Source organism: Xiphias gladius, chromosome 2 (assembly GCF_016859285.1).
Source record: "Xiphias gladius isolate SHS-SW01 ecotype Sanya breed wild chromosome 2, ASM1685928v1, whole genome shotgun sequence".
In the NCBI taxonomy this organism is placed as follows: Eukaryota; Metazoa; Chordata; class Actinopteri; order Istiophoriformes; family Xiphiidae; genus Xiphias; species Xiphias gladius.
The window spans coordinates 19,529,080-19,545,104 of record NC_053401.1 but is presented as its reverse complement, the minus strand read 5'-3'; the positions used below and the strand labels follow the sequence as shown (position 1 = coordinate 19,545,104).

The following is a 16,025-nucleotide window of genomic DNA, read 5'->3' as shown; positions in this document are numbered from 1 at the left end:
ACCTGACCCTGATGAGTTTTTTTTAGGAGTACAGTTCATCATTGCATTACCAAATGGGCTGCCCTGTCGTCCTTCCACAGAAAGCCACCAGGAAAACGGACAGGGTTCGGCCAGAGGAGCTGGATGTGACCCTGCTGACCGACGAGGGCCTGAGGGACGAGCTGTTCAAGCACGGAGTGGATGTGGGGCCGATTGTGGGTGAGTGCTAACCTTAGCAGACACAGCAGCAGGGTCACGAGGGTAATGACTTAGGTGACATCTGCCCTCTGAAACGCAGATACATGTCTGTACTTCAAACACACACAGAGAGATGTGGTGTGCTGGTGCGACGCGCTCAACACAGGTGATGGAATTCAGAAGTGGCTTTGAGATGTTAGCTACTAACATGCCATGCTTGACCCAATCTGGGAGTGATTACTCTGGACTGCATTAGTTAATCAAAGCAAGGCAGGTCTAAAATTCATATGAATTCAGTAATTCATATTATAAAACGGTCCTGTCCTACTCACCACTCTGCTCACTTTCTCTTTTTGAGAGAAATGCTGTTTTTGCTTTAATTAATTACAAATGCTTCTACCTAGCTGTTTTTCAGTGTTAAGCTACTTTCAGTGTAATGTAGCACTCCCTACAGACAAGAAAAGCAGCAGAATAGAACAGGCTGGAATTCAATGTGTTAAAATATAATTTTATTGCATAGAAATGTTTTTTTTTTCCCCCCATTTAATAACAGAAGCATTACTGTCACACAGTCCATGGCACCTCAAGGGGTACCAGGGTATCTACAGGCAGAGCAGAGGTCTGCTGGCTTGGGAAGGCTAGACCCATGATTATATCTAACCCCAAAAACTTTTTTGGGTTAGATATGTTAGAGTCTGGTCAATGACTAAACAACACCAGTGTGTTCATATTGGCTGGCCACCTTCTGCCAAACTGAGCTCCAGGTGTAACTTCCTGGTGGCACTGATAATTGAGAACAAAATGTTTTGCACTCTTAAAATTTGTTTTGACAACTCATCTTGACTTTTTAGCCATATCTCTAGTGTGTAAGCATAAATGTGTGCAAAATGTGCAGTTTGAGAGAGATAAAGTGCAAAATAAAGCAAATTACAGTGTGTTTTTTGGAAAATGTATAAAAATTATACAATACTAATGTTATTTGCTAGTGACATGAACTTACGCGTACTTACTAAGTGGATGTTTTCATAGTATTTACGAAATTAATATTGTGAGTGCGTTTGTTTTTTGGTATTCTCTATCTTTTGGGATATTTTTGGCTTATGAGTTAAAGTTTAAAGACGATGTAGGGTTAAACAGTAGAAGTCCAGGATCTCTAAACATCCTGTCTACACCTGACACGTTTCATCCACCCATGGAACTGAACACCCACACATCCATTTGAAATAATACAGCTATCTATGCTAGCATTGTGACAGTTTGTGTGCGCCGTTTTGTGCTTTTGTGACGTGATTGTCTATTGATCCGTGAATGCAGAACAGACCTGTGGGTGAACAGATGTACACGCTGACAGAGAAAACTGCAGCTGTTGCTGTTGTGCTGCTCACATGCTGCTTCTGCTGCACTGCCAGCGTAGATGAGGTGTAACACACACAAAACATGAGTGTAATGAGATATTACCAAAGCATAAATAACAGTAGATAATCAGAGAAATAAAGAGAACCAAAAATTCACCGTTCCCTTCTTCTTTGTAAGATGTAAGAATGTTATTGCTCAAATGCGACTAGATGAAGTTTGACTTGTGTGTACACTGACCTTCTGTGAGGCAGAATATGAGGGTGTTACACATGAGTCCTTTCCACCAAATTAGCTCTGGTTCGTGAACCGGTTCCGTTCAGGATTATTGGAAACTTGCCGTTATCTAGCGAACTAGCCCGAGGTTCTACCAGTTTTGAGTGGTACTATTGTAATTAAGGGTGCGTCACCGACGGAGGATGTTGCATAATGCACAACGGAAGTAAAAGAGTAGTAGCAAGATGGCAGATGGCATTTATTTACGTGGGGGCTTTTGTTTGTTATTTTATTAAAGATATTACATATCTGTAATGTAATGTTTTTTTCCAAAAAAAAAAAAAATTTGCAAGACAAATCCTCTCTTTCCAGATTGTAGAATATGACAAGCTCACTGATGTCGCCTTTGTTTGCACTTCAGGTCAAGGAAAACTTTCTTACCGTGCAGCTGTTTAGGGGAAGTAAAGCTGTGCCCTTTTAGAGGACATTACTGTAAGAATATTGGAGAAATGACAAGGAATTGAACTGAATTACCACCCAGCCCAAAAATAAGCATAGTCGAAAATATCACCAATAAGCTTGTTCTCCATCCAGAGAAGGCTGGGCTCACCAACATTACACCTTTGGCCTCCTTCTGATCTTTGTTCTTTATGTAAATCATCACAGGCCTGTCGAGATTGTAAACATTGTAAACAAGAGTGCTCTTTGTAATTTGTGTCATTAACTTGTCAAATCATCTTTTGCAAGCTTAATTGAATTTCCCCTCTATGCTCATTCTCCCAGCATCCACCCGTAAACTGTATGAGAAGAAACTGCAAAAACTGCTGGACGATGGTCCTGCACAGCCACCACTGCCACAGCTGGTTCTCACTGAGATACAAGTCAACCACAATGGCAACTCTGAATCAGAACTCTACAGTGACAAGGAGGACGGTAAGAACAGTGTAGCAGCATTCATACTGATAATATGTACAGGACTATGGCAGATTAAAGGTTTATCTACTAGTAATGTTATTACCTAAGAGGACCTTTGAATTACTTAAATATCAAACGAGATGTGTGGTGTTGTGTCGCTCACTATTTAATGTTTTTTCCGGGGGAAATCTGATTTTATGCATTGCCTCAATGGTATACTGAGTTTGCTTGCTGCTGCCTGCTGACAACATTTGCATTTACATGACAACCATGAAGCATAGCCGTTCATTTTTCAGATTTGTGTCCTAACTTTTTCCATTCCAACGTCTGAGTTTGAAAAAAAGATTGACATTAATGTAGAGTAACGATTTGTTCTTCCTCACTACAACATGTACAACGCATCTGTGTGGTCTGTATTGTTACGGAGTGTGACTATACTGTGTTTTGTCAGAAGTGACAACAGCACCAGAACCAGAGCCTGTGGCAGAGCCTGAACCAGAGCCTGAACCAGCTCCACTGGTGGAGAGACCGGTGAGGAGCCGAGGGAAGACGCCCGTCACCCCCCGCACCCGCAGCAGCCAGCACCACACGGTAAGAGACAGCTTTTCAACAGGACAACTTCAGACTTATCTTTAACTTCATTTACTCACAGTGAACAGTCAGCTCATCAGTGCATTCACCTTTACATGGGAACAAGCTCTTGCATTACCTGAATACTACTTTGAATGGAGGCTATTTGGGACCACTTAATAGAAAGGTTCCTGATTAATCCAGTATATGATCTGTTAATATGGTGATTTTTGTTTGTTTCTGCCAAATGTAACTTTTCTACTGCTGATGTAGTTCCTGAGCTGGTGAAATGTGGAAACACGGGTCTGTATGAGTGGCTGACAACAAACAGCGGTCGTGTTGTTTTTACCGATGTCAATGATAGCGGTAGTTTGGATGTTGTGTGTCAGTCCAGTGCTTTTCTAACAATAAATCTGAGCGACAGTGGAGCTGTGTATTTCCTAGTGTAATTACACATCCGAAAGCCCCAAGCTTGAAAGCAAGTTGTAATGTGTCCATTCTGAGCCAGCTGGAATTTGCCCCATTTTGATAGTTGTCTGTTGTACAGTAATCAGTGCTGAGATTTATTGGAAGCCACTTTTATTTCATAACAAACACAGTCTTTCTTAGGTCTTTTCAAGGAACAGCTACGTCTACAGTAAGACTGGCTTTCACACCTAACCTGTCCGGTTCGGTTAAAATGTTTCCCTGTTTGGTTCAGATAGTTCAGGCTGTTTTGATAGCTGTTAGTCCAACTCTGGAGCAAACTAAATAACCGGACCAAGACCACCTGAATTGGTGGGTCTCGCTCTGGGGCTGTCTTGGTCCAGGTCTGTGCCAGGTGGGGTGTGATGTCAAGCAGAGGAGGCCAACGACAGGATTTCAAAAGCAAAGCTGCTACAAAATCTGCCAATTGTGGGAATAGTTGCAACTCTCCTAAGCAATCAACATAACTATGCAAAAATCATTCAGTAACCATGCTAACATGTATGTGAATCAGCATGTGAGTGTGGAGATTTTCCTTGATAAACCAGAAAGTGCAAAACAGTTAAAACACTTGTGTCTATGGACGTAGGCTGTTCCGCATTAAAAATTGAGTGATGTGTAGTGACCACACAGCAACTATCCACCCTCCCCACAAATACAAACACTAATTGGCTGTTATTGTTAGGGATGGGGTTTGATAGCATTTTATCAAGTTGGAATCCAGTTCCGAATCGGCTTATCAAATCTGAATCTTTTTGAATCTCTAATCAAATCTTTTTCAAATTGTTTGTCCGGTGGGGGAATGAAGACATCATTTGGTTAGAAAAATGTAATGTTTTTCTTTGACTCAGTGCAGTAATAAAATCGATTTCAACGGTTTTGTTTAATGAAAATTATATAACTTTAGATTTAAAATCTAGCTTCTATTAATCACGTTGATACCACAATAGGTCATTTTAACTGCGATTCAGGGACCAATTACCAGACAAGTATGACGCTGACACTAATAGAAACTGTGATAATTAACAATTGAACCTAAACCATGAACATTCTACCGTGTTGAAGGGTCGTAGGACTTTCACCATGCCTTTTTTCACTGCTCTGTGACGTTCATTAACCTTTTCCTCACTCATTTTTCCTTTTGCTGCCATGTTTGATGTTAATATAAGAATAGCTGAGTTATCACGAGTTTGTGTATGTCATCAGTTTGGTTTTTGTTTTGTTTTTTTCTTTACCGTGCCTGTTGTGTCAGAGAGAGTTCAGCAAAAGAGACTAATTTTGCAAAGAAAGATAAATAATTCCAGCACCTCCAGCAGTATTTCCGCTGTCCAGAACCACGGGGCTGAGCTGCAGTTCAGAAGTGGGTGTGGAATGTGAAGCAGGTAGGATGGGACACCCAGAAGCTGGGTTTGATTATGCAGTTTCCTGTGACACTGGCAAAGGAAGCAATTTTTCATTTTATTGGAGTGCACCCTGCTCAGTGTGAGCCTGTAGGTTCAGCGTTGCTCGCTGCACGTCAGACTCAAAGCACATGATGTGGATTAGCTGCTGCCATGCACATGCTGGATGTTTTGGACTTCTTCACACACTGACTTTTCTGCTTATCCCTCCAGCCCTTACGGCTTTTCCTTACCTCCATCTGCTCTTTTGTTTTTCCTCTCATATTTGGCGTCCATGCTTCAACACACTTGTTATTGTCATCATAAAATCTGGACAATGGACCCTGACATATTTGCCCTTTACTATTTTTTAGCCCATTTTAACACTCACCCACTTAACTTTGTTTTGTGTGGTAAAAATTCTGGTTATCAAATAGTGGGGATAGCCTCTATAGAGAAATATTAGAGTGAAGTCTTGATCTTCAACATGTGATGGGTGTAATCCAGCAGTGTGTTGTTGGTGTCTCTCTGATTGTGATTGTGAGCAGCTCCTCCTGCTGTTGAGATGGTGAAGTTACACCTATGGAGCTGAGGCCTTGAGGAATGAGAGGCACATGAACATTGGTGGGCTGCCAACAATAATCTGATATGAGCTGTGTGTGCGCGCATGTGTGTTTGTTCATTCAGGTGTCTTCCCCACCTCTACTTGTGAGTATTGGTTGCATTCTGTATTCTGTAGTTTGTATGTTCTCATGTTCCCATTGATCTGATTTACATAAAGTCATAGTAATGAATTGAATCAAACATGTGGTCTCCATAGCATTCAGTTTATTTTCCCCTGCCTGTTGTAAAAGAAAAATAGTGTTTGTGCATTTTATTTTGAATTCATACTTGATCAGGACTTGTTTTCCTCACTTCACAAGATTTGGGTGGGGGTGTGGGGCATGCATTTGGGGAATATCTGGACCGAAGGTAAATCCGACATAGATGGTAATAAATGAGCTAAAAGTTAAACGCCGGTATTCTCATTGTCTGCTGGTATATGCATATCATGTGTGCAGAGAGAGCAGTTGATGGATGAGGAAAATGATGACGATGAACCTGTCCTGCGAGTAAAGCACAGATCCAGGAGGTTATCCCATAGAAGGGTGAATATTGTCCATCCCCCACTGCACTCCAACCTCTGTAAATCAACACAGTAACTGATTCAACCCACTGGTGTACAGTTCCATATCCACCCCCCACACTGACACTTTGATCACTATCTCCGCTGGTCAGGAATCTTTGTCCACCTATACAACTGCTTCACACCTGGCTTCAAAGAGGTGTACGTGCACACATACAGCCCAATTCTTCGGCACCTTCATATATTCTTCCAAGTCTGCTCCAACAGCGAGAAAGATGTCCACACTGCAAGACGATAGAAGACAAAATGGCCATTAAATAAATATCTTTATACATTCCATTCCTGTCTGCCACTGTAGACAACTTTGTTGCAGGGACTCATCACAACTCTGAAACTATAATTTAATAGAAACCCCGTGTCACACACAGACATACATTTTCTAACATTCTCCAGCTCATAATTATGCTCTTATGTGGTTGATGGAATGTCTGCTTTATCACTGACTCCATCAGAATGCATTTACTTATTCCTCAAAGGAAATGAAAGGTGATTTATTTTAATTTTTTTCTCAAATCAAATCTGTATGACAGACTACAATATCACCAAACACTTTCTCATTTGCAAATTATTGTGTCAGATTTGTGGTTTTAAGCTTCATCGAGTCTTCTTTGGTTGTTGTGGGAATAGGCCTGATAATAGCCTGAGATGTACCCTCAAGCTCTTCTAGACTTAGAGATGACTGGTCAAAGTGCTAAACTCCATCCCACCTGATACAGTGGCTTCAGAAACTATTCAGAACCCTTAACTTGTTGCATATTTTATTGTGTTGTAGATACAGTTGTAAATGGATTCATTTTGCCCTTATATCTATACTCAGTAGCCCATAATGATAAAGTAAAAAGATCTTTTTAGAAATTTTTGCAAGTTTATTAAAAATCAAAAACCGAAATCTCTTATTTTAAAAAAAGTATGCAGACCCTTTGCTGTGGCACTCCAGATTCTGATCAGGTGCATCCTGCTCGGTTTAATTTTCCTTGATGTGTCTAAAACGTGATTGGAGTCGACCTGTGGCAAATTGAATTGATTGGACATAATGTAGAAAAGCACAAACTTTGTGTACATAAAGTCCCATAATTCACACTGCAAGTCAGGACAAAAACCAAACCATGAAGTCCAAGGAACTCTGTGTAGACCTCATGATAAAACTGTGGCATGGCATTGATCAGGGCAAGGGTATAAAACCATTTCTAAAGGGAGACTGGTCAGAACTGATGGAAGAATGCAGCCAGATAAGTCATCTAAGGAAACCTGCTCGAGAGTGAACGCAACCTTGGACAGGGGGAACATTTCACCTTTCAGCATGACAATGACCCTAAGCACAGCCAAGACAACGCTGGAGTGGCTTCAGGACAAGTCTCTGTCCTTGAGTGGCCCAGCCAAAGCCCAGACTGAAACCCCATAGAACATCTGTGGAGAGACCTGAAGATGGCAGTTCACAAATGCTTCCCATCCAGTCTGATGGAGCTTGAGAGAATCTGCCAGTAATAATAGAGTAAACTGCCTAAACCCAGGTATACAAAGCTTGTAGAGACTTAGCCAAGAAGACTTGAAGCTGTAATTGCTGCCAAATGGGCTTCTACTCAAAGTAAGGCCTGAATACTTCTGTAAATGAGAGATGTCCGTTTTTTGATTTTCAATAAATTTATAAAAAATTCTAAAAATGTTTTCACTTAATCATTATGGGTTATTGAGTGTAGATTGAAGAGCAAAAATGGTAATTTTATCCATTTACAGTCATATCTACAGCACAATAAAATGTTCACAAAGTGAAGGTTTCTGAATATTTTTCTGAAGCCACTGTATGTAACAGTGTTGTGCCTTAGTTGTCTGATAACTACAGCCTAGATGTGATATCAACATTCATTATGACACTACTCAGACATAAAGGACAGATTTTGGCCCATCTATGAATCTGGTTCAAACTGACTTTAAAAAAAATCAATTCCATGTGGGTTTCCATTCAGACTTATTAAAAGCAATCCAGTTCAGTCACAAGATGCCAAAAAGCAGACTTGGAATCTCCAGCTTGCTCTTTCCTTATTCATCTATCACTGATGTATGCTTTGCACATCTTCTGTCTTCTGTCCTCCTATCTTTTTGCACTCTCTCCTTATCTCCTGGTCTCTGTGTCCCAGCAGATAGTGCCTGAGGATCTCAGGCCTGTATTGACAAATCCTGTCCAGTTAGAGTCTAACAGGAAGGTTCACCACAAGCCTTACAGTCCAGCTCGGGTTGAACCTCGCTCCACCAGTTCCAGACCTGTTCAGGTAGCTCTAGGCCGTGGCAGGCTGTTTGTTCTCTCACTGATATCTGGACGGACTCACTGGCCTGTTGGTTCCAATGTCTGCTGATCTGTTGAAGAGATGAGTGCACCCCCTTTAGGGATATGCTGTCAATTGTCATCTTGTCTCAAACTCCACTCAAGGGTGCGCATTTGTATGCAAAATATGAGAGTTAGTCATAAGGCTGATGGTCACAAATGGGTCACATTTCACCTGCTTCTTTGTCATGATGAAGGACTAGCACAGCCATCAAGAACTTTTGGGTTGTTTGGTGCTTTGCATTTTCCTCTATCACCCCTCGGTGCCATTTATTGAAAATTCTCGTGCTGGTTTCATTTGCTGATGTGGATTTTTCAGAGTCTAGCAGGGGAAACTGTGTCCCATAATGTGGGCCACAAACCGACACTTGATCCAGCAATGAAGATGGTTGCCCAAAACACAGCTGAGGTCTGCAGAGCTCCGGGGAGTCCCCGGTGGAAGGTGCCCTCACTTTGATTTGTTGAATTCAGAAAGACTTCTGAATTTGGTGTAGCCTCACAGAAGCTACCTCAGACTCACAAGCTCAGCTTTCACTAAAATATTTTACCTTGGACTATAAGGCTGTCACTTTTTATCTGATATTTGAACTTCCATTTCAATGTGGGGAAAAACTAAAATACTGGAGCTGTAATGACCGGTTCAAATTCAAAATTCATAATGTACAAGTGCAAAAGACAGTTTGAAAAATTTTTGCTTTGTGGTCCAGCAGAAGGCAGCCCTTAAAATTTCACTATTAATTTGAGCTATTGTATGCCCCTTTATCTTATCAGTAAACTAGGTTAATAAATAAAAATGGAGAACTAGAGAGCAAACCCATGCTGATAAGATAATCCGGACCGAGAAAGATCTGAGAAGCAAAACTGGAAACATTTTTGGTTTGACACCGTAGGTGGCAAAATTACCAATATGGCTATTTGCCAACTTTGTAAAAAGCAGCTGCCTTACTTGACAAAGACAACAAATATGAGAACTTCCCTGTTAACTTGACACTTAAGTGAGTTAGGGAGGGCACCAGAAACAAGTGACGCAATGTCAACTGTACAACTTCATTTGACCTATCAGATTCATCTGAATCTCAAGGCATATACTGCAACCAAAAATATATAGACAGTACTGAAGGGTTTGGGGAGAGCATTACACTACGTGGTTGCATTCAATTTCATTTGAACGAATTACATGTTTGTTCTAATCCATTCTAACTTGGCTTTTTGAAAAAGTGACAGCCCTACTGGACAACATCCACTGAGAACTGATTAAGCACAACTATGAATCTCTGAACAGTTCACAGTAGGTTAGACACTGACAGCAATGAACACAGTTGCATTTTGAATTCGAGTTGAGCAGTGTATCTGGTGTCTCACTTTGACTGATGCAATTGATTCATTTGATTCCCCTTCCCAGCTAAATTCCTGTCAAATATTGCGAGACCCAAACAAATGAAGCAAAATTTGTGGCCAGGATGTGCAAGGTTAAAGGCCCCAGTATACTTCAAACTAATTTGTATTATGTGTCACTGGACCACATCTAAAAGCAAAGGTGTTGGTACCCATCGTAAATGGCAGAACTGGAAGGTGGAATGAAAAGCGTGCTGTCAGAGTCTCCTCATGGGTGCATCAGACTGCCTCCCCGAGCTTTCTCTAGGAACTCTTGTCTGTTACGTTACTTTGCAGTTTTGAAGCAGTTGATCGCACTAATACACTCACAGAATGTGTCTCCTCAAAGGTATTCATAGTTTCTCATCTCTGCACACCTGGCCAATCACTGGTTAAAGTGATGTAATTGCCTGTTTCAGAAAAATTCACAAACTGTCAATGTTGTCCTTTGTTAGATCCTCCGACAAGCACTTTATTTAAAGCATACTGAGGTGTAATCAGCTTTGACTAGTGGATACAGTCACTGGCTGCTTTGGTTTGACCTGAAAATCCAATGAGGTCTTATAATCTTAAAAGAAAGAGTCTGCCTGCCCTCCTTCTGTTTTAAAACCTGTAGATCCATAAGGAAGAACTGGGCCTGGATCTTCCCAAACACAGTAAGGATTCATCTCACAAGGCAGTCGCTCTGCTCAACACTGCTCTGCTAGAGGTTAGCCTTTTGTCTGTCCATCATCTGTCTTAGCCAAAATATATTTTGCGCAGAATCACATTCGGTATGTTCACAACGGTTGAGTTGCTATCCGATAACAGTTAAATGTTCAACCGAATGACAATATAGTCTCTATGCCCAGGTCTGTTCACTATATATAGGGTGGTTAATAAGCATTTGAAACTTGTTGTTCAGGTGACAAGCCTACACACACACTGGACTCATTAAAGGCAAACATGAAACGGTTTGTTAACACGAGGCCTCTAATCACAGTAAGTGGGGGGATTTAGTGTTGCATTCCTTTACTTGTTTGTGCTTATGTCACTCACACCGTGTCCACCCTGGCCATGTGGTGCACCATTAGTACTTTTACTGCACTTTTTTTGCAGTCTTTTGTAAACTTTATGTGAACAAAGTAACATTATCCTTATAAGGGAGATCCGCTTCAAGGACAAAAACTAATGTTAGGGCTGGGCGGTATAGACCAAAAATCATATCTCGGTATTTTTAGGCTGAATGGCGATACTATATCTAGTCTATCAAGTTGAACCTTTTTTCATTAATTTTCAGTATTATTGGACACATATATCTAATAATCTAGTTTGCGTTATGTTCAAGTCAAAGAGTCTGCCCGAAGAACAGAGTCCACGACCAGCTTCCAGGCCTTCATCCCCTCTGGTTCTCCACACCAGAGTCGACCCAGTCTCCTTTAGCCCCATGTGTAACATCTCACCCATTAAGAGTCAGGAGCCCCACTGGACTGTGTCAGACCAGATTGGATCTAAACCCAGCGGTGTGTCTGCAGCAGGGGTACAGCTCTACTCATACACCTGTGGCTGCATTCGCTTCCTTTCTCTCTTTTCTATTCCTTACTCCTGCTTCTCAATGACACTTTGAGTTTTGCATTGTCTTTGATCAGGGCAGTGAAAGATGAAGAGCTTAGATTCTCCCATTCTATAGTTTATAGTATACTGTTGTACTGATGAATTGGTCAATTGTGTGCTTGTGTGAGTGCAGCTGTTGAGGGTTTCCTGCAGGGACAGTTGTGTGACAGCTGAACTGTTGGGTGGTTGAACATCCTTGACACACAATCACACACACTGTTTGTGAGCAGGAGGAGTGTGACCCTCCAGACATCCTGCTGCATAAAAGGAGGCAGCAGAAAATCACCGACTCCCTGTCCACGTGCAGCCCTGCGAAGACACACAGCTACACGTCCAGACAGTCAGGGGATGCGTTCGTGAGACAGGTAGACTGTCACATGGCAGAGACTTAGCTCTGTGTCTCCCTCACATGGTGGTTCAGTAGTAAACATGGTGGTTGGCTCAGCCTTTTGTTTGGAGTGGTCACATGGTGACAGATGTCTAATATTAGGCAGGGGGCCCTCTGCTGGTCCAAACCTGCACCTGCAAGGGACTGTAGTGAGGTCCCTGTGCGTCTGAATCCATTAAAAGTCATAAAGAGCAAGAAGTTTGACTAAGTTCACTGGTGAGATGCATTCGTGAATCAGTGGTGTTTCCTCTTTAATGCCTGCTCACCATGGTCGTTTTCATCTGTAGGTGGAGAAGATCACAGCCAGTGACCAGAACCCAAAAGTGGAGGAGAAGGGTGTTCTGAAGGAGCTGTTTCCCAATGACATTAACAGTCCAACAGGAATCATGTAAGTAACTAATGATTCCTTTCTCTTTTTTTAATCAGTTAATGATTCTTTTATTAATTGTTTATAGAATAGTTAACAGAGGCCAAAGGGATGTTTTTAAATGATTTAGTCTGACCAGCAGTCCAAAAATTCCAAGGCATTCAATTTATTGTACTTTATAATTACAGCAGGACACAAGCAGCAAATCCTTTGGTATGTTTTTATTTTGAACCTGTGAGTAAACTGAATAGGAGACAGAATTTACACTCAAAATAGTTTCTCAAATGTAATTCTCTCACAGATGCGTTTAAACGCTTTAATCTAGACAGGTCCACTGAAGAATTGCAAGAGCTTAAATCTAGTCTGGATCTTAATTTGTTCATTTAAATTCCAACCATAAATCTAAGAAAGTGTTTAAAAGTTAAGTTGACTAGCAAGTTAACTAAAGCATTAGCTCCACACACGCCCAAGTCTCATTTTGGGAAAGCTAAGTACTCTTCAGAATAGTAACGATGATGATTGCATGACACAAACAGCGAAGTGGAGGAGTACAAGTTGGCTCCTAGAAGATACTTCCAAAATACATTTTCTTGATAGGAGTTTGCCACTGCCATTGTTGGTACTGTAGTATGACGTGAGAAACAACATCACCTTGTATCTTTGCAGGAAAGGTTCCACTTGCATTTGCCCTTCATTATGGTGTATTTTGTGTATCGTGTTATCCAGATATATAGTTACCATCCAATCCGTCCCATCCCTAATCAGTGCTAATTGTGCTCTCACTGGGTTCCACTAGCACTTTATGGACCAGTGCATGCGGTGCCACCGATGTCACCGGAAGTAGCCCTTAAACTGATGTAGCATATAAACACACCCCAAAAACTCTGGTTCGTTTGACAGTTTCGGTTGGTTCATTTAGGCTGGTCTAAAAGCTGTGGATCACATTTCGTCACAGACAAAATAAGCAGACCCAGACTAACTGAAATGTAGGGCTGTCGTCTCCCGGCCGACTGGTCGAGTGGTCGGTCGATATAGTCTGGTCCACATGCTCATACGCTAGGCTAACTTGTCTGCGCTAGGATGCTCCATCAACTGTTGTGTTTTACGCTTGAGGCTTTTAGTGTATATTCCTCAGTAGTTCTTGCGCTGGGATCACCAGTTGATATAATTCTATTTTCAGAAATCATATGAATATGGGCAGGTGCATGCTGGACGGCTCGGAGTCTATTGTTATCATTTCACTATAAAATAATTAGGTTAAATGATTTAATATGCTGTAAATACTAGCTTTTTATGTTTATTCATTATTCTTTTACGCTAATAAGGCTACCAGTGAGAGTGCACTGTGGCCAGTTTAGTTCATCTAGCGATGACATGCAGATTTTTTTTTCCCCCAAAAACCAATCGATCGATCGGTTGAAGAGTAGGTAGTGTTTCGGGCGACCAAGATTTTCTTTGTTTGACCGCAGCCCTACTGAAATGGGAGGGTTCCAGTTCCATGTGAACTCTGGTGGGGGGCTGTTTGTGGATTTTCTATGATCAGTCAGGAAGTGAACAGCACTTCCAGCAGAGGTGTGTTGTGTAACTTCCTCATTAAAAATTGAGTGAAACACACAGTAACTATCCCCTGTAATAACACAAGACACCTGTTTCTCATCCATTTCGACACATGTAGAAATGACATTAGATGATGATGGAGTACAACATAACCAAAGCTGTCCAATATGACGTAATGTTTACGGCTCTGGGTTTGTATGTAATAAGTCAATGAGAACAAGAAACAGACCAGAACTAAAAGACAAAGATTACTTGTTTTTTAACCTGGTCCAGACTAACTGGACCAAACTACAGGCGTGAAAGGGACCTTTAAGATTGTTTGCTGTGTTTTCATAGACAGAAATGGTTCACCTCGACTTCACCTCAAACAATGACTCCAAAATCCTTGTCTCTTGTAGCGCCACCTGTCGGCGACCCATCCGAGGAGCTGCCGGTCGCCCGGTGAAGTCCAGTGACCTGTGGAACAGTGAAAACAGCCTCTTCTCTCCAAAAACCACCAAGACCAGCAGCTCCTCGTGCTCCTACACAGAGACCCGCACGGTCAACAGAGTCACCAGCCTGCCCCCGTCCAGCCCCTCTGCCACTTTCAACTCCTCCATCCCCACCTCCTCTTTCTCCACCTCCTCCTCCTCCTCCTCCAGGCTTCTGTCTGCAGCTCCCCCTGCAGGTCAGACCAAGGCAGTGCGCCGCAGCATGTCCCTGTGGATTAAGCTGTTCCTGCTGGCCATCGTGGCTGCTTTCCTGTTCTTGGTTTACCAAGCCATGGAGACCAACACCCTCAACCCATTTGTAGCCGCAGACACAGAAGTGGCCGGGGGCAGCACAGCATAGAGAGCGCAGGAAGTGTCTGAGGGCAGAGAGAAGCCTGTCTGCTTCTATTTTTTCATTTTTGAAGTGTGAATCTACATTGTAGCCATTTTGTTCACGGGTGCTATGAAATTACCTCTGACATCATCGCCCGTTCGTCCTCAAGTTTTGTTTTGTTTTTTTTCGTTTTTTTTCTTTCATTTCTAAACCCGTTTTCACTGAATTCCTAAAGAGAAGCGACATAGCCGTTTCAGTGACACTTCAAGGATCACCATGACACGCTGTGAAAGGACAGTACCGCATCTGTTGTTGTTTTGGTCTACCCTTGACCTCACCGTCTGTGAGGTTACAACAAAGCTAGCCACTAATCGGCTTCGAGAAGCAGAAACACCGTGGATTGCATAGAAATTTTTATTTCCCGTGTTTTGGTTTGCTTGGTTTTTTTTTTTTTTTTCAGACTTGCATGGTGTGTTTGCGCGAGTGTGTGTGTTTGTACTGAATGTGTGTGGTTGAGATATTTTTGAGATTTTTTTTTTTTTTTCCACACCTCAGTTTCTGTCTCTGTTAGTCATTAACAGCCTTGAAGATGGAATTTGAACCTGTAATTTTGTTTTGTACTTTACTCGACCATCTTTGTTAATGAGACAGAGAGGCTTGTTATAATACAAATGGTTCTAAATCTTCCTAAACCCTATGCCAATATTTTCTTAATGTTCTCTTATAATAAAATTGAATGTCCCAGTGTATTCTACTTATTATGTATTCACTGTCTCAAATATTAAATATCCACTCAATAAACTATTATGTTGTTACAGTGCCTGAAAGAGCATGTTATTCGTGAGCATGCAATTTGTGGATTGCACTCTTCGTACCAGCTTCTATAGGGAAATTTCTGGGATCACCACAGTGATTACAATTCATCTCGAGCAGAACATGAATGTCTGAACCACATTTCATAGCGTTCATTCCAATAGTTTCTGAGAACGTTCAGTCTGGACCAAGTTGCTTGACTGACCTATAGACCAACAGTCCACACATAGAGCCACACCACTACCAAGGCTAAAAATTCAACAGCAACATTTCTTTCCAGAAACTGTGTCACTGTTACTCTAGATCATCCATATACAAGGCTGTCAATACTTTACACAGCACTGTATCTAGAGAGATTTTTGATGTGAGGACCAAAAATGTCATCAGAGACAGAAATCTCCAAACCTGGACCTATAAAACCAGATATTATTATCATTATTATTATTCTTATAATTATGAATGGGCTCTTTAACTTATTACTCATTTTGTCTACAAATCTAATGGCAGTAGTTTTACAGTGATGGGAGAGAGAGGAAAAAAAGCAAACC

At 41.5% G+C, this 16,025-nt stretch overlaps 1 protein-coding gene across 9 annotated transcripts in view; it reads left to right on the top strand.

Moving 5' to 3' along the window:
* The window catches only part of tmpoa (thymopoietin a), a 29,017-nt gene extending 13,533 nt beyond the window's left edge, over window positions 1-15,484 (top strand). The window contains exons 2-12 of one of the 9 annotated variants that reach the window (XM_040148791.1): window positions 81-198; window positions 2,530-2,679; window positions 3,113-3,252; window positions 6,137-6,223; window positions 8,397-8,528; window positions 8,901-9,023; window positions 10,572-10,611; window positions 11,266-11,474; window positions 11,779-11,913; window positions 12,224-12,324; window positions 14,259-15,484. In XM_040148791.1, coding sequence (XP_040004725.1) covers window positions 81-198; window positions 2,530-2,679; window positions 3,113-3,252; window positions 6,137-6,223; window positions 8,397-8,528; window positions 8,901-9,023; window positions 10,572-10,611; window positions 11,266-11,474; window positions 11,779-11,913; window positions 12,224-12,324; window positions 14,259-14,691 — 1,668 coding nt within the window. In that variant the 3' untranslated portion in view covers window positions 14,692-15,484. Of the gene's footprint in view, window positions 1-80; window positions 199-2,529; window positions 2,680-3,112; window positions 3,253-6,136; window positions 6,224-8,396; window positions 8,529-8,900; window positions 9,024-10,571; window positions 10,665-11,265; window positions 11,475-11,778; window positions 11,914-12,223; window positions 12,325-14,258 lie in introns of those variants that run through there. The other 8 variants (XM_040148783.1, XM_040148775.1, XM_040148798.1 and 5 more) reach the window with 8 other exon arrangements.
* The last annotated feature ends 541 nt before the right edge of the window (window positions 15,485-16,025 follow it).